Source organism: Dreissena polymorpha, chromosome 9 (genome assembly GCF_020536995.1).
Source record: "Dreissena polymorpha isolate Duluth1 chromosome 9, UMN_Dpol_1.0, whole genome shotgun sequence".
Lineage (NCBI taxonomy): Eukaryota > Metazoa > Mollusca > Bivalvia > Myida > Dreissenidae > Dreissena > Dreissena polymorpha.
The window spans coordinates 39,831,264-39,856,476 of NC_068363.1; the positions used below are offsets into that span (position 1 = coordinate 39,831,264).

The 25,213-nt window shown below is 35.3% G+C and overlaps 2 protein-coding genes across 10 annotated transcripts in view; one reads left to right on the forward strand and one right to left on the reverse strand.

Annotated features, from left to right (window-relative positions):
- The window catches only part of LOC127845146 (uncharacterized), a 226,638-nt gene that overhangs the window by 127,005 nt on the left and 74,420 nt on the right, over positions 1–25,213 (forward strand). The gene's annotated exons all lie outside the window — the stretch shown is intronic.
- LOC127845151 (uncharacterized) lies at positions 10,290–24,429 on the reverse strand. Of its 4 annotated transcripts, none has more exons than XM_052375882.1 (8): positions 23,830–24,429; positions 21,881–22,013; positions 19,564–19,641; positions 19,011–19,133; positions 18,373–18,585; positions 17,463–17,636; positions 17,129–17,225; positions 10,290–16,771 (listed from the first exon to the last, which is right to left on the reverse strand). In XM_052375882.1, exon 8 carries the CDS (start codon positions 15,899–15,901, stop codon positions 14,195–14,197), a length of 1,707 nt encoding a protein of 568 aa, XP_052231842.1. In that variant the 5' UTR covers positions 15,902–16,771; positions 17,129–17,225; positions 17,463–17,636; positions 18,373–18,585; positions 19,011–19,133; positions 19,564–19,641; positions 21,881–22,013; positions 23,830–24,429; the 3' UTR covers positions 10,290–14,194. The 4 variants fall into 3 exon arrangements, with proteins under 4 accessions (XP_052231844.1, XP_052231842.1, XP_052231845.1 ...); XM_052375884.1 differs by having other exon boundaries at positions 19,041–19,133; XM_052375883.1 differs by lacking the exons at positions 21,881–22,013; positions 23,830–24,429 and adding an exon at positions 20,067–20,135.

A 25,213-nucleotide genomic window follows, 5' to 3' on the forward strand; every position in this document is an offset into this window, starting at 1 on the left:
TTTGCAAGAAAGCTCATTCGCAACTCGACACAATTAGGTTATATGCAGAATTCATACTTTCAGGTCAAAGGTCCTAGGCCACTAAGTAATGGTCAAGATACTTTGTGTCTGCTCTGTAAATCCTATACCCATTGAAATATTTCTTTTAAATCTCACTCAAATGGTGAACATATTGTTTCAATATGCAGAGTTTGGATTTGGCATCACTCACACTTGAAGATAAATATTAATTTGCCTCATTATGATTTTGATTCTTCTTAGTAAATCACATACCCCGTTACATTGTTCCAAGAAACAAAACACCAATGCTCACCACAATTAATTAATGCGATTTGCAAAACCAATCAGGTTCAAACAAGATAAAAGGTTTGAACATTCAGTTCTATCCATTAAATTTGTATCCGCTCATTATTGTCCCCTACCGGTTTCACCGGAGGGACTTATGGTTTGCGCTCTTTTTGTCTGTCAGTCTGTCTGTCAGTCTGTCTGTCCGTCACACTTTTCTGGATCCTGCGATAACTTTAAAAGTTCTTAATATTTTTTCATGAAACTTGCTACATGGATAGATGGCAATATGGACATTTTGCACTTAATTTCATTTTGTTCTTACGTCAAAAATTGTGGTTGCTATGGCAACCAAAAAAAAATAAAAATCTGAAAATTGTGGAATTTCGGACAATGGTGGAGCCGGTAGGGGACCATATTGTTTGACAATAGCCTTGTTTACTATAAATCTAGTTAGTCCATCTGTTGGTAGACCTAAGCTTGTCCGATTGATAACTGAACTTCAAAGGTCAAGGTCACATTAACATTTTCTTAATTTGACAGCCTGGTCCAAGTGATAGCTTAAGTTATGTTTGTTCCTCAGTCTTCAGTATTTGGTATCGTTGTTGCTTACTTTAAGAAAAAGAACCATATTCATTTTTGCATAGATACCATTAAGTTCAAGGTCACAAAGTCAGGTAAAAAGTATTTTTCTATATGTGATAGCTTTGTCCGAGTCATATCATAAGTTCTTTTTGTCTTCACAGTGGGTTTAATGTTTGTTTATGACAGGACAAAAAATCTGATACTCCACTGGTCAAGGTTGCTAGGAATTGGATATAATGTCATGTAAAGAGGACATTGATGTTTCACAAACATTTTTTGTTGTAAAACTTGAATTAAATGTTCACTGTCTAGAGATGTACAGAAACCATGAGCCCACACTCACCCAGTTAATTCTGGATTGTATTGACTTGTTTAAAGCTTGGAATGCTTCTTACCTGTTCAGCATGTCCTAAATAGAATAAATACCACCTAAAATATTTCCTTTGACATATTGCTTTCATATTTTGCATACTGCTTTACCAACATGACCCCAATCTATAAACAAGAGCAGACAACTGTATCAAGCATTTTGACAGAATTATAGTCCCTTTTATACTTTGATAATTGAACATTTGGTTAAGTTTTGTGTTTTGGTCTATTTTATTCCTAAAGTATCATAGCTATTTCTTTTTAGACTTGGAAAACTCACTAACTATCGTAAGGGGACTGTACAGGGCAAGTTGCATAACTCTGGTTGGATTTTTAATAGAATTATGGCCCTTTTTTGTCTTTGTAACTTTGAATATTTTTTTTAATATTGTGTATTTAGGTCCACTTTACTTCTAAAGAATCAATGCTATAGCTTTCAAACTTGAAATACTTTCTTACTATCATGATGTTACTGTACCTGGAAAGTTGAATTTGACCTTGACCTTTGAATGACCTTGACTCTCAAGGTCAAGTTAATAAATTTTGCTTAAATTGCGATTACTTCTTTATTTATGATCATATTTGATTCATACTTTGACAAAACAACACTTACCTGACATACCACAATGGACTCCACCCAAACCATCCCCCATGCCCCATCCCAGAATCCCTCCCCTCTAAAAAAAGACAACAATTTTGTTTCTTTTTTTGAAATATCATCTATTAAATGACCACGCACCCACATTATACACCCTCTCCATGATGGCTTACGTTATACTGTCAAGCACTCGAATAGTCGAGCGCGCTGTCCTCTGACAGCTCTTGTTGCCTTATATTTTCATTGTTCTTTGAAATTAAATTAATAATGGCCAATTTTTTTCACTGCTCTTTGTTATTATTTGTTTTTGGTTTACAACTTTTTCTGCAATCAATTTAAGGGGCATGTCAATGGTATTTCTCTATGCAATGGCAAATATTCAACATTCCACATGCCCGATTTTTATGAAAAATAAAAGTACATGTATAAGGAACATTGATGAAATCGTTTAAAAAGATTAGTGAAGGGCCAAAAAAATATTATTACACAATGTTCTTAGTGCTTATAGGATCGAAATCTTGCCCATAACATTCACAATCTTAATGAATATTTTATACACAAAACTACTGTTCCATTATGCATTAGTGTCAGTGAGCATGCGCATAGCTGGATATGTTAATACTACTACGATTTCCTGCGCCCACAAAAAGTGTCGTGGTGATAACTTTTTTTAGCTTGACTATATATATGTATATATATATATATATATATATATATATATATATATATATATATATATATATATATATATATATATATATATATATATATATATATATATATATATATATAATATATATATATAAAGTGGAGCTATCCTACTCACCCCGGCGTCAGCGTTACCGTGAGCGTTAGAATGTTAAAGTTTGCGTACCACCTCACATATTTCCTATGTCCTTTGACATATTGCTTTTATATTTTGCATACTTCTTTACCAACATGACACCAATCTATAAACAAGAGCAGACAACTGAATCAAGCATTTTGTAAGAATTATGGCCCTTTTTTCTCTTAGAATATGAATATTATTGATAAATCTATGTTAAAGTTTGCGTACAACCTCAAATATTTTCTATGTCCTTTGACATATTGCTTTCAAATTTTGCGTACTTCTTTACCAACATGATCCCAATCTATAAACAAGATCAGACAACTGTATCAAGCATTGTGACAGAATTATGGCCCCTTTTATACGTAGATAATTGAACATTTGATTAAGTTTTGTGTTTCGGTCCATTTGACTTGTAAAGTATCATAGCTATTGCTTTAAGACTTGGAGACCTCGCCAACTATCATTAGGGGACTGTACAGGGCCAGTTGCATAACTCTGGTTGGCTTTTTAACGGAATAATGGAATAAATTTCGGCGGAGCATATAGTTGCCAGTTTGTCTTTCCTTACTTACTTCCTTCCTTACTTCTGTCACACTTTTGCTACCGTTTCTCATAGCGCCTTCAATACTTAACCAATCGCTTCATATTTGGCATGTAGGTACCTTGCATGGACCTCTACCTTTTGATGAGGTTTGTAGTCACTGGGGTCAAGGTCACCGATGCTAATAATAGACTTCCTTCCGTCACACTTTTGCTACCGTTTCTCATAGCGCCTTCAATACTTTACCAATCGCTTTCATACTTGGCATGTAGGTACCTTGCATGGACCTCTACCTTTTGATGAGGTCACTGGGGTCAAGGTCAAGGTCACCGAGGCTAATAATAGACTTCCTTCCGTCACACTTTTGCTACCGTTTCTCATAGCGCCTTCAATACTTTACCAATCTCTTTCATATTTGACATGTAGGTACGTCCTTGCATGGACCTCTACCTTTTGATGAGGTTTGAGTTCACTGGGGTCAAGGTCACCGAGGCTAATAATAGATTTTTTAGGTGTTTATTAACACATACATTGACAAAGCGCATCTTCGGGGAGCAGCCATCAGTTTCACTGATATTCTTGTTTGTCTTAGTAACTTTGAATATTTTGTTAAATTTTGTGTTTAGATCCACTGTTCTTCTAAAGTATCAAGGCTATTGCTTTCTAACTTCAAATTCTTTCTTACTATCATGATGGTACTGTACCTGGCAAGTTGAATTTGACCTTGACTTTTGAATGACCTTGACTCCCCCAGACTGAAATGATGGTAATATACAGACAATGCACTATTGTTAATGATGTTGGGGGGGGGGGGGCACCAGCAGGCAACTTATGAATTGCTTGCAGTATAATGTAAGCCTTGTTAATTTATTTTTGTATATAAAATGCAAATAATTTGTTTTTCACCATAACTTAACAGAGTATCCATTGCCTTTTTTCAGTGTTCCAGACGGCGGGTGATGCATTTTAAGAAAAGCCATCAGAATCTTGCAATGATCTTTATACTTAATAAATGACAAAACAACAACACTGTATTGTTATTATTATTTAATACATAACTTCCATATTTGCCAAAAAGGTATATGATGGAAGTTCAACGTTGTTATCGATGTGATTTGATTGCCTTGCTTTTTATGTCCCCCACTATAGTAGTGTGGGACATATTGTTTTTGCCCTGTCTGTTGGTTGGTCTATTGGTTGGTCTGTTGGTTGGTTGGTTTGCGCCAACTTTAACATTTTGCAATAACTTTTGCTATATTGAATATAGCAACTTGATATTTGGCATGCATGTGTATCTCATGGAGCTGCACATTTTGAGTGGTGAAGGGTCAAGGTCAAGGTCATCCTTCAAGGTCAAACGTCATATAGGGGGACATTGTGTTTCACAAACGCATCTTGTTATTTCTATGTCCCCCACCACTATAGGGGGGGAACATATTTTTTTTGCCCTGTTGGTTGGTTGGTTGGTTGATTGGTTTGTTTGCTCCAACTTTAACATTTTGCCATAACTTTTGCAATATTGAAGATAGCAACTTCATATTTGGCATGCATGTGTATCTCATATAGCTGCACATTTTGAGTGGTGAAAGGTCAAGGTCAAATATATAGCTTCAAAGCGGCGCAGGTGGGGACATACTGATAGTGTTCCTGACAAACACATATATTGTTGTTTCATGAATTTCACACTAAAGTGTTAAGAAATACGACGTTTACATCATAATGACTCTTTATGAATCATCAAAACTATGTATTTTATGAAACAAGAAATAAAACGAATAAGGATTTTTGTAAATCTGAATGTTGAAGGAAGTACTGGGCGTCAACATTGATCCTCATGAACCTAAAATTATTCCAATCAGATAGTTGTCTAAATGAATTTTGCTCTGTGTAAGACTGGGACTTTAGAAAGGCAATGGAAAAGCGTTTGACCTATTAGGCATTCTTATCGTAAAACAATCGCATTCAATATACGGAGAACTAGACAGAGAACATTTCATTAATTTAAAACATAATTTGATACCTACATAATTTTTTTTGCTTGTAAAATATAAGTTCTAGTCTAATTTTTCAACTTGAAATGTAGGTGAAAATTTATCCCATTTTCACCGCGACATTGACGGTATAACACGTTGTGAAATATACTTGCTTGTATTCAACACTGTGGAATATACCTGTCGCGTGCACGGACTACTTTTTAAATGACGTCATGCGATATGCGCTAAAATTAGGTCGATATTGTTTGGTTCATTGATCGAATTTTAAGGTCACCCATTAGAAGAAAATGTGCATATTTTGCAGAAAAATATATATATGACATATTCACCAAAAGAAATTTTGAAATAAAATATAAAATTACACGATTTTTGTTTTGTTATTTTTTATTTATATTTACTTTACCACTGAATGATTTTTCATAAGAAACAAAGTCGACAAAACTTAAGCTTCAAAATTATACGACCTTCAACCTTTAAATCTAGTCATATGACATAATTTTTCGCCATCCGTATAATGAATCAGCTGATTGATGGCGTCATAAAATGACATACTCATTGCGTCATTTTCCCCGTTTTTTTGACGATTTATTATAAACGCGACTTATTTCACATGATTTCTACATGTACTGTATGTCGACATATCTGAATTGTCAATTGATCACATTTTCCTTATTTCGTGTAATGTGCATTGTTTATAACCAAAGCATATACTTTTGACATTTAACTTAAATATTAAGAATGTACAACAAGCCATACACATATCGCACAGTTCATGAATAATCTGCTATGTTTGCTTTTCTATTTAATTCACGTAAGGCATAGAGCTGTGTAAAGTATAAGATGGTAAAAATAGCACCACACTGGAATTGGGAACGTCCCATTTTGTACACGGGTATTTTCTACTCATTTATCTGTTGTGTACTGTAATGTTTTCCATTCTTTGTGTATTTATATATTAAATTATTTTCTCGTACAATAAGCGCATTTACCATAGATAAATAAAACATTGTGCAAGTTTAAACATAATTATGTTTGTATGCAGAAATCTGCAAATGCAACCGAATTTACCAACGGCTATTATTAGATAAACTGCTCCGGTTCATTTGTACAGCAGTAATGTAGAGTACATGACGTAGCGTGTGACGAAGAAGAAAGTTTATCGCGTTCATAAACTCATTTGAATAAAGTGATAGAATGGGCATAAGGGTCTTTATTTAACTTTGCTAAAATAATTATTAAAGACCCTAGATGCAAAATCGTCAATTATTGAGTTAAATGGATTATTAGATGGATTTTAAAGGATAATTAAAGGTAAGATACTAGTTCCTACGTGTTTTGATTTTTGTTTGTACTTTTGTCGTTCCCTGTTCTCGGGGAAATGATTTAAACATGGGCGCCATTGATGCATCGGATCACACACGGCATACCCATAACATAATATAAAAAACACGTTCTGCGCGTCCTTAAATTCGTCGTCCGAAGTCGGAAAACGTATTGCCCTGTAGTGTATATTTTGTCAAATAAAGTGTCAGTCGCTGCAATTGTCTGTTTACTCGTCAAAATTGTCAAGGTCGTCGATAGCTAAAGAAACTTCAGCGTACAGTTTATTTAGTATTGACAGACCTGTACAAAGTCGCGCCAGTCAAAAATCATAAAAAGCGACATTTAAAGTTATGGTAGCCAGAACTAGGTCGTCGATGGTGTACATGTATGTTGACATCGACAGCATTTTGTCAGGAGCAATCGCCGCCATATTGGATTTTATCATTTTCTTTCGAAAATAAAATGAATTATAGTAAAGTAAAATCTTCTTTTCGCGGTCGTAATGTGTTAAAATTCGCATACTGCGTAAAATTGAATGTAGGCATACGGTGATATTTTTACTTGTTTAACAGTTTGTGTGTGAATTTTTTAAAGACTATTTTGCGTACCAGAACAAATACATGTATATCACTACGCATGGTTACATTTGTTAGATTTTAAGCGCTCATATGACTGAATTAAAATTATTGTTAAGGTTATTAGATCTATTTATGTTGAATGTCACGTTGAAAAAATCAAATGGGATAAATAGAATACTAGGATTAGCGTTGAATACAGAGAAATTGATGTTGCTCGGCTCGAACACCGAAAGCGCTCGCCAAGGCTCGCGCTTCCGGCGTTCTAAGCCTCGCAACATAAACTTCTCTGTATTCAACGCTAACCTAGTATTCTCTATGTGCTCTGGTCTTAAATTACTTCAAATCAGGGATACATACTAAGATTATTTAATTTATAGTACACTATTGTACGAATATTAAGAAGAGCTGTGTTTTTTAAAGTACTCGTACACGCCTGTAGATATAGAGTTTAAGGATGTCTCTGTATGCATACAGTCATTGCTTGGCAGCATGAAGTATCAATGCAAAAACAGCGTCGTTAACCGTTTCTGACGAACTTCCTACATACCCAAACGCTTGACACCGTATAGAAAACTAAGTTTTCGTAGCTGATGATACACCCACAAGAAAATTGAAATGCAAATGGTACTACACAGTCTAAAGTATACCAATGGATAGATCTAGGATCCCAAAAGGTGCCTGGTGCTGCTAAAGAAATGAGCAGTGTGGAAATTCGGAACAGACGATGACATTTTCTGATTATGTGTTATATCAAGCGTATTTGTAAGTAAAATGTATTTAATTACAGGTGTAAGCACATGTGCTTCGTGAGTGTTGTTATCGAATACTTGACAAAATTAATTAAAGTTTGGAGGATATTCATCATTTCAATGTTGATGCCCTAAAGGGACAGGAGCGATGAACCAAAAAAAGGAGCTGGGTGAAGGTACCTCCTATTTTGCTCTACGTTTTCCCTAAGTATTCCAAGTTTGTTTGAGCCTATACATTGTGAAATGTGTTTTGTTATTATGAAACCGGTTAACGTCGATCAGACGCGATTTATATGGGTAATGATTTTAGATAAAAACGAATTGAGCAAATTACAAAATAACAAGGCCCGGTCAGACCGACTAACGAATATGCAACGGAGAAAAAACGCACAAAAATGCAGATTTTGGTTATCCGGTGATTAAATTTACCTGCTCTGCCGCTCAAGACTCTCGCAAACGGTGTGTGAAGCGTAGGAAACACACAATGACCGCACAAGTACCGGTGCTATAACGGGAAAAAACGAACGTTTAACGGATATGTACCGGATAATTAACGGTCGGCTAACGGATATGACTGTGTGAGTAAAGGACTTCTACCGGATAAAACGGCATTGAAATGCATTATTGCCGGACAAAACGTTTGCCCAACGTGAGAGAAACGGAAAAGTACCGAACACCAACGTACAACGATGCAAAAGTAGGGCACATCCTCAGAATCATGTGGCAAAACTTCAGGTTCTGGCAGATTAAGGTCTCCGTTCTCAGCTGCTGCCTTCAGGTCGGACTCGTTCCACAACTGTGCATCGGATGCAGCAACACGGCCTCCAATGTCAGCCCAGACGAACTTTTAGTCAGAATCCTACAGGGCTAGTAGGACAACGGTTAAGTACTTCTTGTAGTAAAAATACGTAGACCCGGATCTTGGTGGACATTTGCAGGCAATCTGTTCGCCATCAATAGCACCAAGAGTATGGGGGATATTCCAGCTGTCCCTGAAGCCTTCCGCTATTCGCGTGCAATCGGCAGCTGTTGTTGGCAACGGCATCACCTCGTCAGCATACTCATCTATGACTGCTCTACAGACCTGACGCTTAAAAGATAACAGTATAATAAGCTAGCGTGGATTATAAGTGTATGACACATGTAGTAGATAATCCATGACTTTTAGCGAGTGGATGATAAGGTAAAAATATACTACTTCATTAAATGTGCTTATAACTGTATGCATTTCAAGATATGCGCACAAGACAGTACTAATGACAATAAACAATTTAGAAGGTTAGTGTTGTAGTGACGCTTGATATTACTATCACACAGGCGACATGGATCTCTTGAACAAGGTAACACCAACTACCGGTACACCTGACGCTTGATATATCGCGTATGTGACATGGATCTCTTGAACAAAGGTACGCCAACTAAAGGTACACGTGGCGCTTGATATTACTATCACACAGGCGACATCGATCTCTTGAACAAGGCTATATATGTACCGCTTGTAATTGATATAACACGTGTGTTATGTATCTTGAACACGGGTATACAAACTACTGGTACACGTGGCGCTTGTCATTAATATCACGCAGGCGACATGGATCTCTTGGGCATGCGTATGTCAAATAACGGTACACGTGACGCTTGCCATTAATATCACGCAGGCGACATGCATCTCTTGAGCATGCGTATGTAAACTAACGGTACACGTGACGCTTGCCATGAACATCACGCAGGCGACATGGATCTCTTGGGCATGCGTATGTCAACTAACGGTACACTTGACGCTTGCAATGACCATCACGCAGGCGACATGGATCTCTTGAGCATGCGTATGTCAACTAACGGTACACTTGACGCTTGCCATGAACATCACTCAGCGTATGTCAACCGCCGTTACAAGTGACGCTTGTCATTAATATCAAAGTACTAGTACATGTACCGCTTGTAATTGATATCACACTTGCGTTATGTATCTTGAACATGGGTATACAAACTACTGGTACACGCGGCGCTTGTTATGTCACGCATGCGACATGGATCTCTTAAATATGCGTATATAAACCACCGGTACACGTGACGCTTGAATGATATCACGCATGCGACATTGTTCACTTGAACATGACTAAGGTACAATTGTCTCTTGTAATAGATATTACTTGAACATGGGTATGCAAACTATCGATATACGTGCCGCTTGTACTTGATATGGCACATGAATTTATGTAACATATGTATGCAACTACCGGCTAATGTACCGCTTGTAATCGTGTCACCAGTTATAACAATGTTTAACCGTATAGTAAATTTCATTGTCATTTTTAAAACCTAGATATGCCCGATACACCAGTCACTCGTGTCAACATGTACACTTGAAGGAAAGTTGTAATTTGTATTGATATGGCTCCTTTGAGGTAAGAATAATAACACATTGTATGCATAATAGTTATATTGATCAAAAAGTGAAACAACACGATACAACCATACATCACATTACAAAAACTGTATACAAATACGAATATTTATTTGCAGTCAGGCCACAGGGCCATAATACATACAGTTTAATTTCATAATTATATAAAATAACCTGAATAGTTAAAGAATACAAAGTCATATGATGCAACACACGCATGCACTTTCGTAGAACAAATACTGCTATACATTATAAGACCACCAAAACATGGATTACCTAATAATTAAATACCTATAACATGTAAGCATGCAAAATAGTAACATACTTATAAAGTAACCTAAGAATCAGTATTTTTTATCAGATATAAATAAAAAATGCAATACAAGAATGCAGTATTAAAATGACGGCTAATTTGCATGATAATTACGTAGTTGTTATATATTAGCATGCACATACACACATTTTGCAATCAAAAATATGTGCTTGTCATTTTCATCGGCCATTAACATATAGAACAAACGAAACAGTTTCCATTTCATTCAACCACTGCGGAAAAAACAAATCATATCTGTGTTATACAATGGGCACTGCATAAACACAGGGTACTCATCTTCTACATTATAAACATGTCGCATAAGACAAAATTTACAGTATCTATGATCACGTATATAACCTACAACAAGAATATCAGTGAAACTGATGGATGCTCCCCGATGATGCGCTATGTCAATCTATGTGTTAATAATCACCTAAAAAATCTATTATTAGCCTCGGTGACATTGACCCCAGTGACCTCAAACCGCATCAAAAGGTAGAGGTCCATGCAAGGTACGTACATGCCAAATATGAAAGAGATCGGTTAAGTATTGAAGGCGCTATAAGAAACTGTGACAAAAGTGTGACGGAAAAATCTATTATTAGCCTTGGTGACATTGACCCCAGTGACCTCATCAAAAGGTAAAGGTCCATGGAAGGTACCTACATGCCAAATATGAAAGAGATCGGTAAAGAATTGAAGGTGCTATGGGAAACTAGTAAGGAAGGACAAACTGGCAACTATATGCTCCGTCAAAATTTTATTTCGGGGAGCATAACAATCAGGAAAAATATGAAAAACAACGAATTTCAAGAATAAATTTCTACGACAGAATCAGGAACACTGATAATAAAATGGCTTTTGTAAGGTGCATGAAGACAGCGAAATGAATATTGCAAATCATACAAGTCACAGAATATATCATTGACAATTTTTCATAAATGATTCAGCTATAAAGGTGCTATGATGACACTATATCGCTCATCTGACTGTTGCTTTTGTCTATAAACTTGAACTCTCTTCCTGGCCATTTAAAAGAAGTGTTCACTATGAGCAAATAAGGACAAATTTGCCTGTGAGTTGGGTATAGCATATTTTGAAATTCACGGAGGAGGTCAACCAGACGATGTTTTATGCCAAAAAATAAACTTTCCTTTTGGTTGCAATCGCAACCAGATTTATGCATGGAATGCATTTCATTTAACAACTTTGAAAGAGGTTCATGCAAGAAAACTCGTGCCATGTTCCATTAAGATTGGCACAGAGGTTAGATGTTGTTTAAGTAAAAAATGTTGACCAATGACGGACCAAGACCATTAACAATAGCTCACCCTGAGCACTTTATGCTCAGTTGAGATATAAACACAAAACAATTATTGCATAATAATACATAGTATGTGTTTACTCGCTCAGTCTTTAAATAGAAAAAAAGCATCAAAAGATGCAAAAGTAAGTATTCAAAGTTCAGATGAACTTAAAATTATAGATCATTTAAGTATCACATTAAACCAACCCAGCTAATGCAATTCTTATCTTTTTTTCATATGATAACTTTTTCTTCTTATTCCATTCATTTAAAAAGAATGGTAGGTAAAAGCAAAAGTGTGACTGTGACATCTGACGGGCCGACCTTTTAATCCACTGTATAAAGCTGTTGAATTGTTCACATATTTCAGAATTAACAGATTCAAAGCCTTGAAGTCTGCTAGCTGTAAAAGCACTAGAACATTTGTGGGAGTAGCCATGGAAAATGTCATGAAAAAAAACGTACATTTTTATAGTATCCACTTTCTCTGTTTAGGCAATATTCTTGTAAATTACATGCAAAGTCATAAAACACGTCTTGTGGAGGGGTTTCTAAATAGCTATAGACTGATAATGCGGGATCTTTTCTTCCTTCTGCCCCAGTCATGTGAAAACCATAGCAATGTCCATGGTCTGCACAGAACCAAAGAAATAATGTTGATGTTCCTCGAGCAGAAGTTTGAACTTTAGAATAAAGCTGTTGACATTTTTCAAATTCTAAAGTCGTATCGTCATGGTCTATATTTCTTTTAACACAGCTATCATTGTCAATGGAAAACTTTCTTACACTTCTTAACTTTAACCCAGATTCATTAAAATAATAGGCCCTTCCAAACTTTTCAGGATTGTATGTGCCCAGTTGAGGTACAGGTGGTTCTGGTTCAGTAACTTGCAATGACATTGATTCATTAATTAGATATTGCAAAAATAATCTAATGTCATCATGCAATATTTCATTGTTACTTATTAAAGACTCGCAAATTAAATCTCTTAGTTCAGGTGCAAACGAACGAGTTTCATTAACAATACTATTAAATCGATCATTTTCAATATTGGGGCTATTTAATAATAGTTGAATTTTGTTACAACATGCAGGGGGTACAAGGCTTGTAATGGACGCAGTTGTTGCTAGCATTTTTAAAACATTTGAATAAGCAACTCGTTCATTTTCACTCATTTGATAAAATCTTTCGAAGGAACCCAAAACTTCAGAGGGCAGTGCTTGTTTTAACAACTCGATACGGTCCAATAAATCCCTCTCTGGAATAATTTCATTCTCTTTAATTTCATTCAGTTCTTTCCTAGCAATGTAATCTAAAGTAGTTCGAAGGTTAATCATTTCTTGTTTGTAAATTCCATTCAAATTTTTCAAAAAACATCTATCCATTCTACGATGCAGCGTATTATTAATGCCCAAAGCCTGGTTTGTTTCTGTAATTTCCTCATAATTTGAATTCCGAAATCCAACCCCTACTTTTGTACCATCACAGCACAATCTCTAAGGACCATAACCACATACACCACAGGGTATACGGAAATCTATTTTCATGTTTGAAGCCCAACTGAACCAAAATATAAAAAAAACTGATCCATAAAACTAGCCTTATTGTGGCGAGTTTTATACATCTCATTTTTAAACTGGCAGTAAAAGGAAAAAGTGCAACTAGAATTCATAACCATAGATACAAATTCCCACCCTATTTCATCTCCTGCTGCTGTATCCCTACTTAATACATGTATACAATCTAATTCCCCTTCATCCCAAAGAATTCTGCATGGCTTACTAATTGAATTATAGCATTCACGTATATGAATGTCACATTTTACAGGTGCAAAATTTGTGTAAATAGTTAATGTCCTTTGTCTTTCGTGTATGGTCAGTCCATTTTCGCTGTAATTATCGTCATCTTCTCGCTTGAGCCAACCGCTTCCACAGGGACAAGTATTGTCTGGAATATCTGGAAATATTACAGGTCCTTTAAGGCAGCCATCTGAACATCGAACAAGGTTAGAATCATTCCACTGATCACGTTTTATGATATTTTTCCTTAACTCATTATTGTCTTTAAGTCTGGGAGAATGTTTACTTCTACACTTAAAATTCCAAAGTCCAGATTCCTCATTGAAGTTATTGTATGCAGCAGTACTTAATGAAACCGAAACAGGCATTTCATCATCATTATTGTCATCAAATAACTGCTGTTCTTCATCATCATTGTTATCAATATTTGTATGAATTAAATCTTCCCACATGTGAGTATATGATTTAAATAAGTGTAAGTGCCTACAAACCTTCGAATTCAGTAAAGTACTTATATTTCTCTTATAACTCTTTTGAGAACGGCATCTACAGTGCATGACACAGTGCATTTACCAAGCCTTTTGTTCATTCTAAAATGAACAAAAGCTGGATACTCGTCACCTTCTATAAGAACATAATATTTTCTAATTTCTGGTTTTCTAGATATTTCAACTATTTCCTGATTGTTAAAACACAAAGCCTTTTGCACAAAGTGTTGGATTCTTGACAATGATTCTGGACACTGTACATGGCCCGGTGCTAAACAAGGTAAAATATGCAATTTAACAAACTTACAATGCATGCAAGTTACACAGTTATCTCCTGAAGAGTCTAAAACTAGAAATTCTTCGTTCCTAATGTTAAATTCCTTCACATTAAGCAGAGTTTTGTATATTTTGCATGTGCAGTCAAGATATTCACCAGTTTCTTGACAAAACCTTGTAGTGAAAATAAAATCATTTGCTTTAAATGAACCATCCATTTCGCAGTAATCATTAAGGCAACAAACTAGATTGCCACTGTCTTCATGCATTTGTATAACTAAAGTGCCATGATCTAGAAGGGAACAACAGTAGTTTTTAAATATTGACAGGTTTCCGAAATGCTCAGAAATATCCGTTTCAGTGTCTTCATTAGAGATGCCAACTCTTTTCTCTAATTCTGATCTACAAATTTTTATTGGCTTTGAATGCTTTATGGTCTTTCTTTTTTTCAAAACTGGTTCTGACGTTTCAACAGTGCATTCATTTAACTCTGGAAAATACTTCTTATAAATGGAAAATAAGTTAACATAATCCTTTTTCAAAAAGAGCTGAATCGTTTTGTTTCTTAATGATGTACCCAAAGAAACGTTGCCTGATTCAACAAAATTAGATTCATAGCGTGCTGATTTAACAAATAAATCTGGCTTTGCTTTGATGTTTCCAGACAAGCAATTCAAAACAAATGACTGATGTAGGAGAGTACCATTCACAACTGCTGGTACTGTTATTATATCTTTTGAACAACGACTTTTGGTCACAAATTGATTTATTTTAAAGTCATAAACTAGTTTCAGTAAACTTTCATGCAAATCCTTCGGTTTCATTTTAAAAAACATCTTTTCAGGCTTGTCTACAGATGCTTTTGATTTGAATGGCGAAAAAAGTACTACGTAAGACAGTAGTTGAACACTATCACAATTTTCATTGTCATTCAGTTCATTTGCATATGATGGACAAATTTTATCAACACAATGACTAAATATTTTATCTGGGCGATTCCTTTTTATATTATGTTTATTTTCATCGATTTTCATTTGATTTATATCTTCCAATGTAATAACTTGATGCAACAAAACATTATCATCTGCAACATTTAAATGCTCCTTAAGGAAATATAAGTACTTCTGTTCCATGAATTCACTGTAAACTCGAGATTCAACATACCTTACATAATAAAATTCATTGTCTTCAATTTTATTTTTAAAAACTGAACATACAAAGGTTCCAGTTGTACAGTTGTTATGTGCAGATAATCTACTAGCTTCTTGTTCTAATTTAAAAAAATATTGCTTCTTTGATGTATCAAAACCCTTTTCTGCTAAAGTTTGTAATACAAGATTTTGCAATTTTAAAGCGTTTGAACAGTTTGTTAAATTTTTAATCAATATATCTGACCACAATTTATTGTCAACATTAAATTGAACATTCTCATTTGATTTTCTTCTTTTCCGCATTCCTTTGTTTAAAGTTGTTCCTGAGAAGTATGTATTGGCAATTTGCACAACTCTGGTCTAGATGTAGAGACAAACACATTATTTTCATTATAACTAGCTACAGTATATATATCTTTAGGAGTAGGACTATAGTCAGCAGCAGTATTAAACTGTACAGTTGGACACTTTCCCACATAATTTTCCCAGTTTTCACCTAAATATTTTCTTTTAAAGGGATCTTTTCACGCTTGGGTAAATTGACAAAATTGAAAAAAGTTGTTTCAGATTCGTAAGTTTTCGTTTTAGTTATGATATTTGTGAGGAAACAGTAATACTGAACATTAACCATGCTCTAATACAGCCATTATATGCATCTTTTGATGATTTTAAAACCTAAAAATTATAAAGCGTTGCAACGCGAAACGATTGAATAATTTGGATAGTTCTGTTTTTGTCGTTAAATTTTGTGAAACTACAAAGATTGCTTATATAAGGTGTAAAATACGTCATAAATGTGTACTCGGCGGAATAGCTCAGTAGGCAAGAGCGTTTTTACTTCAGGACTCTGGCAGGACTCCAGGGGTCACTGGTTCGAAATCTGCTCCGGGCAATGTTCTTTTCCTTTTTTATTTTTTTTTCTTGATTTTTTACTGGAGCTTTTACGAGCCAATGTTTACATTTATCAATATAAAGCATTTAATGAATAAGTTAAAAAAATGCCAAAATCTGTGAAAAGGCCCCTTTAAGTAAGAAGTTATTTTTAATCTTTGCATAATCGGAAGGAAGACGTATACTTAGCAATTCCAGGTATTTGTAGTGTTCCTCTATTGTGTAATAACCCGTTGGAATGGAGAAATCTTCATCAAATAAGAGCAGCATCAGTTTGGACCTCTGAAATTTTTAATTCAATAATGGCACATAAGGCATATAAGTGATTTTCATATTCGATCTTTAAAAGTATACAACTGAATCCTCTTATCTTCAAATGAGCGGGATCGCCAGACAAACTTCAACACTGTGGCATATTTGAAACCAATTGAGAAGCAATTTCATGCCCATTTCTTGATTTGTTCATTTAGTATCAGCAGTATGTTGTAATCGAACAAAAGTGTTGACACTTAGAGATAAACAAACAATTGAACATCTGTAATAATGGTAGGAAATGAAAAACACATTGACTTCTTAGATATTAAATAAAATTTTGAGATAAATGAAAATGCTTTATATAACATGAACAAGACAATTTACCAGATGAAGCGGACACATATTCAGATCTGTTGTCTGTTCATTGGTCTTCCCATCAGGTAGCGTGTTTTTCCATTCATCGATTGTTTTGAATATCTCGCTGTTCAGTGGACACAAATATGTGAGCAGTGCAATCAAAAGTTCTAAAACGGCATGCCTTAAAGGAATATCTCTTTGGAATGAATATGTTTTACATAAAAATGCATTTAAAAATGTACAAGCGACAACTTTACAACACATTGCCAATTCTTTCTCGTAACATTTAAAAAAAACACCAATTAACAATGATTAACACATCTGTACAGTTTATACTGAACATATACAAATGATTACCTACATCATACAAATGTCTCAAAAGATGCAGCTAAAATCTTCTTACGGCTGAAAAACATTCATGGTAGTCTTCCCATTGGCATCTATTTGTTCCCTCTATGTGACATACTATATGGGCACTAAGTTCACCATAATTAATAAATTTCTTGAAGCATGATGTCCACTTGCAACTGAAAGTCTGTAGAAGTAAACATTTGTAATGTTATTAAATTGCTTATTGAATATATAAGATATATATGAGTATAAAAACAAGCAATCATATGGTTTTTTATTTTCAAATATACTACTATGGTAGTAGAATTTGAGAAAATGAAAACAAATATCAGAATGGATTAAAATCATTTTTTACATTTATTGACTACCTAAATTACAGAGGAAACAAGAGCTGTGTTTGTGAAACCCAATGCACCCTACTGCGCTTTTATGCCGCACAGCAGCTATTTTAGAAAAAAAAGACCTTTGACCTTGAAGGATGACCCTGACCTTTCAACACTCAAAATGTGCTGCTCCATGAGATACACATACATGCCAAAAATCAAGTTGCTATCTTCACTATTACAAAAGTTATGACCAAGGTTAAAGTTTTGGGACAGACAGACACACACAATGTCAGCCAGACAAGCCAAAAACAATATACCCCGATCATTTGATCTTGGGGCATACAAATAGAATATGGTCATATATATGGGATAATAATTTCAAACAAGCACCTTCCTCAAATTACCCTAACCACACATATAATATATATATATATATATATATATATATATATATATATATATATATATATATATATATATATATATATATATATATATATATATATATATATATAGAACATTACGAGGTTAAAATTACTCTGCTTAAGGAACTTGCCCATTTATATTGTTTATTATTAGGCAGGAATATCTCACCGGTCCAGGGTTAAATTCAACGTCATTTGAAAGAATAAGAAGAAGCTGTGAAGTGTCTACATCTTGTTGGGGCGTCTCATCAGTGTCTCGTTGGAAAAAGAAGTGGGATGGCACATTGACTTGATCTTCATTTGCGGCGTTGTCATCTTGTTGGGGCGTCTCTTCAGTGTCTCGGTGGCAATGGATGTTGGATGGCACGTTGATTTCATCTTCCTATAATAGAATAACCATTCCTTTAATACAATACTTACTAGACAAACAAGACTATTGCCAAGCAATGTATGTCCCCACAGGCTCCACCATTATCAGATTTTTTTTGATTTTTTTTCATTATATATATTTGTTGCCATAGCAACCAGAAATTTTGACGTAGGAACAAAATGAAATGACATACATAATGTCCATATTGCCATATATCCATGTTTCAAGTTTCATGAAAAAATATGAAGAACTTTTAAAGTTATCGCAGGATCCAGAAAAAGTGACAGACTCACAGAATGACGGACACACAGAGCGCAAACCATAAGTCCCCTCAGGTTAAACTGTTAAAAAAAAAGTATTATATTTTTTTATTCAAAATCATAGAGTATATTGACATAACATAAAACTATACAACAATATGTGTTCCATTTAAAAACCTGATTGTAAAGTGTGTCAGGCCTATCAACTTTCCACGATGAATGCTTCCTTATAAAATGGTCGAGCAGGGCATCTTCAGATGAACAGCACACCCTGCAGTTTGGGCAATTGTAGCAAGGGACCTAAAAAATACCACTCAGCCTGAGGATTCTTAATACGCATCTAAGTAATATTTGTGAAAAACTCATGGAAATTGAAACAAAACAAAATCATGTACCACAATTGGTTCATACTTTAGAACATCTTTACATTATAATGAATTCAATACAGGCCCAGGACTGGTCCTGAAAAGCTTGCACATGGAAGACTTACATACACCAAAACCCCGCTTAACAGATTATTGGTGATAATAAATTATACCTGAATTGTAAGAAAACCAGCTATTTAGACTAATTTTATAAGGTCCTTTGTGTCGTCTTTAAAGCTTGGTTTTACTGTATTTGTAGAAGATCTAAATGACCTACATGAAAGGATTAATGTGTGTTTTAAAGGATCTTCTTGAACAAGTTTTGTTTATCTGACAAGAAAGAATACTTTCTGTCATTGATTTACCTGTTTGTTCTTCTTTTTCGTCATGGTAGGTTTCTCCCTTTTAACCTTACCAGTCTTGACTTCCATCTTCTTGCGTTTCTGAAAAGTTATTATGCTATCGGTCCATATTACCAGTACAAATGCTACAAATTACTACCGGTTATATAATTTGAAAAGCGCATAACTTTGGAGATGATTTGAAATAATGTGAATACATCCCTTTCATTAAATGCATTCTTTTTAATGAAAACATAAAATTTGTTTATAGCATTGTGCCATGCTATCAGATCAATTGGCATGCTACAAATATAGTGTCATATAAACAGGGCAATCATTGTCTTGCATGCTTGAACCAATTGCTATATTATGATACATAAAAATAGGACACAGATGAATCAAACACACATTCTGCCGATTTATATTAAAATCAAAGTAATGAAAATACCTATGAAAGAAATATTTATGTAACTTGTTAAGATGGAAAGTGTTAAAAAGTATGGAGCATATTGTCATAAAATTAGTACCAAACATAAGCCATTCAACTTGTAAGCAGGCAGGAAAACAGCCAAATCTTCAGTAATGTCAAGGTAAACAAATCCACTGCAGCATGACCTTTAATGCATGACGAAAAAACAGGATCATTAATGCAGTGTCTGTGAATGCACAATCATGTAAAATTAATATTCATTCAGGCTAAAAATTGCCATCCAGTAAAAAAGGGAAACTATGTCTGAACTATATTTTTGTTGTCCCGGACAATATTGGACGACCACTAATTCCAATGACCGTCAATATAAAACTAACAAAACGATTAAACCTATTTGACATGAAACTAACAAGAGAGTTACTGCAGTAATAGCATTCATGCAGCAAGTTTTAATATAAAACAAGAGCACCGCATAACGGGTGCCACGCTCGGCTGCGAAAGCTTGTCTGATTTTTTTTAAAGGTCACAGTGACCTTGACCTTTGACCTAGTGACCCAAAATGGGTGTGGTGTGTAGAACTCATCAAGGTGCATCTACATATGAAGTTTCAAAGTTGAAGGTGGAGGCACTTTGATTTTAGAGCCAATGATAAGGTTTTAGCACGACGCCGGCGGACGACGAGCAGGCTATGACAATACCTCGGGTTTTCTCCGAAAACAGCCTCGCTAATAAATATTGTTCGTGTGTCTAAAAATAAAGCAACAATGAGTGCCTTATGTTGGCATATGTTTATGTTGTATGTAATTCCATTAAGAAAGGTGATTTTTATGTAACTAGTTAAGAATGGATTACGTTTATGTATAAATAGGTAAACAACAGCTGTCACCATAGGATGACTTATGCCCCATATAAACGCATGATAGAAGTTATGAGCTTTTTTCGAAACCTAAACACAGATTTTGAAACCTAAACGCAGACCCTTAGTTCAAGGTCAAGGTCACAGGGGTCAAAATTTGTGTGCGCATGGAAAGGCTTTGTCCATATACACATGTATGCCAAATATGAAGTTGCTATCTGAAGCGACATAGAAGTTATGAGCATTTTTCGAAACCTAAACGTAAAGCGTGACAGACAGACAGTCCGATCACTATATGCCCTCCTTCGGCGGCATAAAAAGATGTGCCAGAAATTAATGACTTATATAATACATGTAAATGTTAACAAATAGATTTTTTCAACGAAAGCAAAAACAACAAAACAAAATGCACCAAACAAGCTTCCTATTCCTTGATAACATACGTATAAATCTGCATTTATTTACTGTGCTTTCCCTATCGGTATTTTATGGCTATTTATTTCACACAGATTTCACTACCAGTAACATGATGATGAATAAAAACAAGAGCACCGCATAGCAGGTGCCAACGCTCGGCTGCGGGTGCAGTTTCTTTTTTTTAGAGTTCACAGTTACCTTGACCTTTGACCTAGTGACCCAAAAAAGGGTGTGGCATGTATAACTCATCAAGGTGCAGCTACATATGAAGTTTCAAAGGTATAGGTGGAAGCACATAAAACATTGTGGCATTTATTTGCCAACTGAAACAATTAACACATGCATCATTTTTATTGATGATGCTAAGCTGTTCAGTGGCGGATCCAGGGTTTCTAGGGGGTTGGTGTGGACATTCAATAATACAGGCGAATGAAAATGCATAATGGTATAGTGGATGTGGTGTCCGCCTAGTGATAGGGAGTTAGGAGGTTCTCATTATCTTCTCCATAAACACCAAGTTCTGGTTCCTCCCAGGAACAGACTCGAGTGTCTCAATAAGCATAGTGCGTTCGATGCAATAAAGCTAAGGTAAATAGGCTAAATAAAAACTAAAACTGAAAAATTACTGTTCAACATACCGGTAGAAATCGCTATCCTTGCAGCAAATATCGTTAGAGCCAAGATGCAGGTACAATATGTCGTAACAACCTGACATCAGCTCTTGATGCAGCAGCTTTCTAAGGCCCTTCCGGTCAGACACATACTTTGCACCTGCATAGTAAAATAAGATCTTCAATTTGGAATCGGTTTTCATTTGCAATAATTTTTCTTGAGTTGTCATTTGTTATTGAATATTATGAAAAATAGTCATCATTGCTATGTTCGAGACAAGCAAGCTTATCTTTGTCAATATTTATCACACTTGTTCTATGTTGTGTCAAATTTCTGGATTTGCAATCTATTTTCCCCTTTTGGTTACAGCAGAAAGGGTATTTTTCATGATTCCATAATACATGTTTTATCAGTGTAATAATATACATGATGTGTACATGTAAATACCATGAAACTGTTAGGGTAAAATATCTTTTTGGGTATTAAAGCAGTATTCAGTGGAGTTTTAAGCATTTCTTAAAAAACAAGAGATGTGCTTGTTAGAAACACAATGCCCCCTATTGCACCGCTTTGAAGCCATCTACATGTATTCAAACTTTGACCTTGAAGGATGACCTTGACCTTTCACCACTCAAAAACGTGCAGCTCCATGAGATACACATGCATGCCAAATATCTAGTTGCTATCTTCAATATAGCAAATTTTGACCTTTGACCTTGAAAGATGACCTTGACCTTTCATCACTCAAAACGTGCAGCTCCATGAGATATACATGCATGCCAAATATCAAGTTGCTATCTTCAATATTTAAAAAGTTATGGCCAATGTTAAAATTTTCAGACGGACGGAATATTTGACATTTGACCTTGAAGAATGACCTTGATTTTCACCTTTTACCACTCAAAATATTCAGCTCCAAGAGATACACATGCATGAAAAATAACAAGTTGCTATCTTCAATATTTAAAAAGTTATGGCCAATGTTTAAGTTTTCGGACGGACGGAATATTTGACATTTGACCTTGAAGAATGACCTTGACCTTCATCTTTCATCACTCAAAATGTTCAGCTCCAGGAGATACACATGCATGCCAAATATCAAGTTGCTATCATCAATAGTGAACAAGCTATGGCCAATATTTAAGTTTTCGGATGGACGGACAGACGCCATATATTAGACATTTGACTTTCACCTTTCAACACTCAAAATGTTCAGCTCCAGGAGATACACATACATGCCAAATATCAAATTGCTATCATCAATAGTAACAAAGTTATGGCCAATGTTAAAGTTTTCGGACGGATGGACAGATGCCATATATAAGACATTTGACCTTTAAGAATGACCTTGACCTTCACCGTTCGCCACTCAAAATGTGCAGCTCAATGAGATGCACATGCATGCCAAATATCACGGTGCTATGTTAAATATTGAAAAAGTTATGACCATTCAAGTGTTCGGACGGACGGACAGACTGACAGTTCAACTGCTATATGCCACCCTACCGTGGGCATAAAAACACATTATTTGATACACAAAGCTTCAAATAAATATTAAAATTAGCAACCTTTTTCCAAAGGCAGCAACAAACACTGCAGGGCTAGATTGAACTTTACCGGTACGCAGTTGTTTACAACCATCGACAAAGCGGGGGTTTGGGGCGGTAGCCCCCGATACTAAAGAAATATATAGGATAAAAGGATAATAAGGTGTTGCGTAAGTTGTTATGTGTTAGGTGTTGAGGGTTAGGGTACGCTGTTTGATGTTAATTGTTGCGTACCGGTAAAGTTCAATCGTCCCCACTGCAGTATAAGACAGTAGCTAAAATAATTATGCCAATGCAAAAATCATCAAAAGACTATGGCGGCAATTTATATCGACTATATAAGACAGTAAAAGGGGTAATATAAAGCAGCATGCCACAGAAACATGTTTGGTTTCACACTCAACTATAAACAGTTAAAAATTATTCACCAGAGACGGGAAGAAAGTAAATCCTTGTATTTGGAGGACACGCAGACTTCAAACGATGGACATTGGAATCCCCGGCAATAAGAACACGGACATCGCTGCTGCACCAGACATGTTCTTCACCTGAAACAGAAAAAACAAAAGGCTTCCCGACAAAGGACATCGTTCCACGAACCCTGGGGAAGTTTAAAAACTCAAAATACAACACGACAACAAACAAACGCCCGAACTCAAATACGATCCGAACCTGGATTTTCCAAACAAGTTTTACAATGTTCATATTTTAAATAGGTAACGTCGCGAAATCAAATTACAAATTCTAAACGAGCACTTTCAAACGATTAAATGTCACGCAACGCGGTTCTCTTACACGGCAACGTAGTCTCTGGTCAACAACAGCTGTTTTATAGTATGTAAGCTTTGGTCAGTATAAAATACTGTCGAGAATAAAATTCTCTGGACTCTCTGAAAACCCTTGTTAAACAAGTTCAAATCAGAAAGGGAGATCACCACCACTTACTATAGCCTATCCTCTCCCCTGATTCAAGATCAGTGTTCTGATTGGCCAAAATGATATGGGCGACCGTGGACCAACAGGCCTCTGATATGAGCTCTTAAATTTAAGGCATTCAATGACTAAATATATCTGTGAAGTGAGGACGAGTTTCATTTAGATAAGATTGACATGGTTTAAATCGTGCAAAGCGAAATGAATTATATATATGCAATGGTGATTTGAGAAATAATTGTGAAACAAAACTAATAACCTGAAATAGTTGCATTTTGAAAATGTGCTTCGTGATATTTGTTTGTTTACAAATACTGTATTTAAGCGTGTTGGCAAAACATATAGTAAATGCATTTCTAAAAACATTGATTTTGTTTTGCATTTTCCTACGATCTTACCCTGACTACACTATTTTAATCGAGTTATTTGATACGGTAAGGCATATGGCTGTGAAAAAGGACAAATGTCATGTGAGTCAGTTCATCGTTACAGAACATCACGTCAATACTAAGAATAACTTTCTTCTGGATAGGCCATCACGACTTTCCTACTTTTCCGTAAATAGCTATTATATTTATTACATGACTTACATTCGTGATTCTGATAGCAATATCTTAATTTGGCAAGTAAAACGTCATCAGTGTCTAGCTAGTTCAGACACGAAAAGAGAACATTAAAGCGATACAAGTACCTATTATGCTAGTGTGTACGTCTTTTGGCGTGTATACGTGTGCGTGCGTTTACGCGCATGTGGGTTTTTATTGATAGATGCATGTACATACATGTTTATGTTAATATATTTTCTAAGTTAGAACAAGAAAAGATTTAGTATAAGTGTTACTGACGCTTGTTTTCTAATCCAGTTTGAATAATGTTTTA

Excerpts from the sequence above, each read along its gene's own strand:
- LOC127845151 (XM_052375884.1), bottom strand. The coding sequence starts at position 15,901 with ATGCGGAAAAGAAGAAAATCAAATGAGAATGTTCAATTTAATGTTGAC.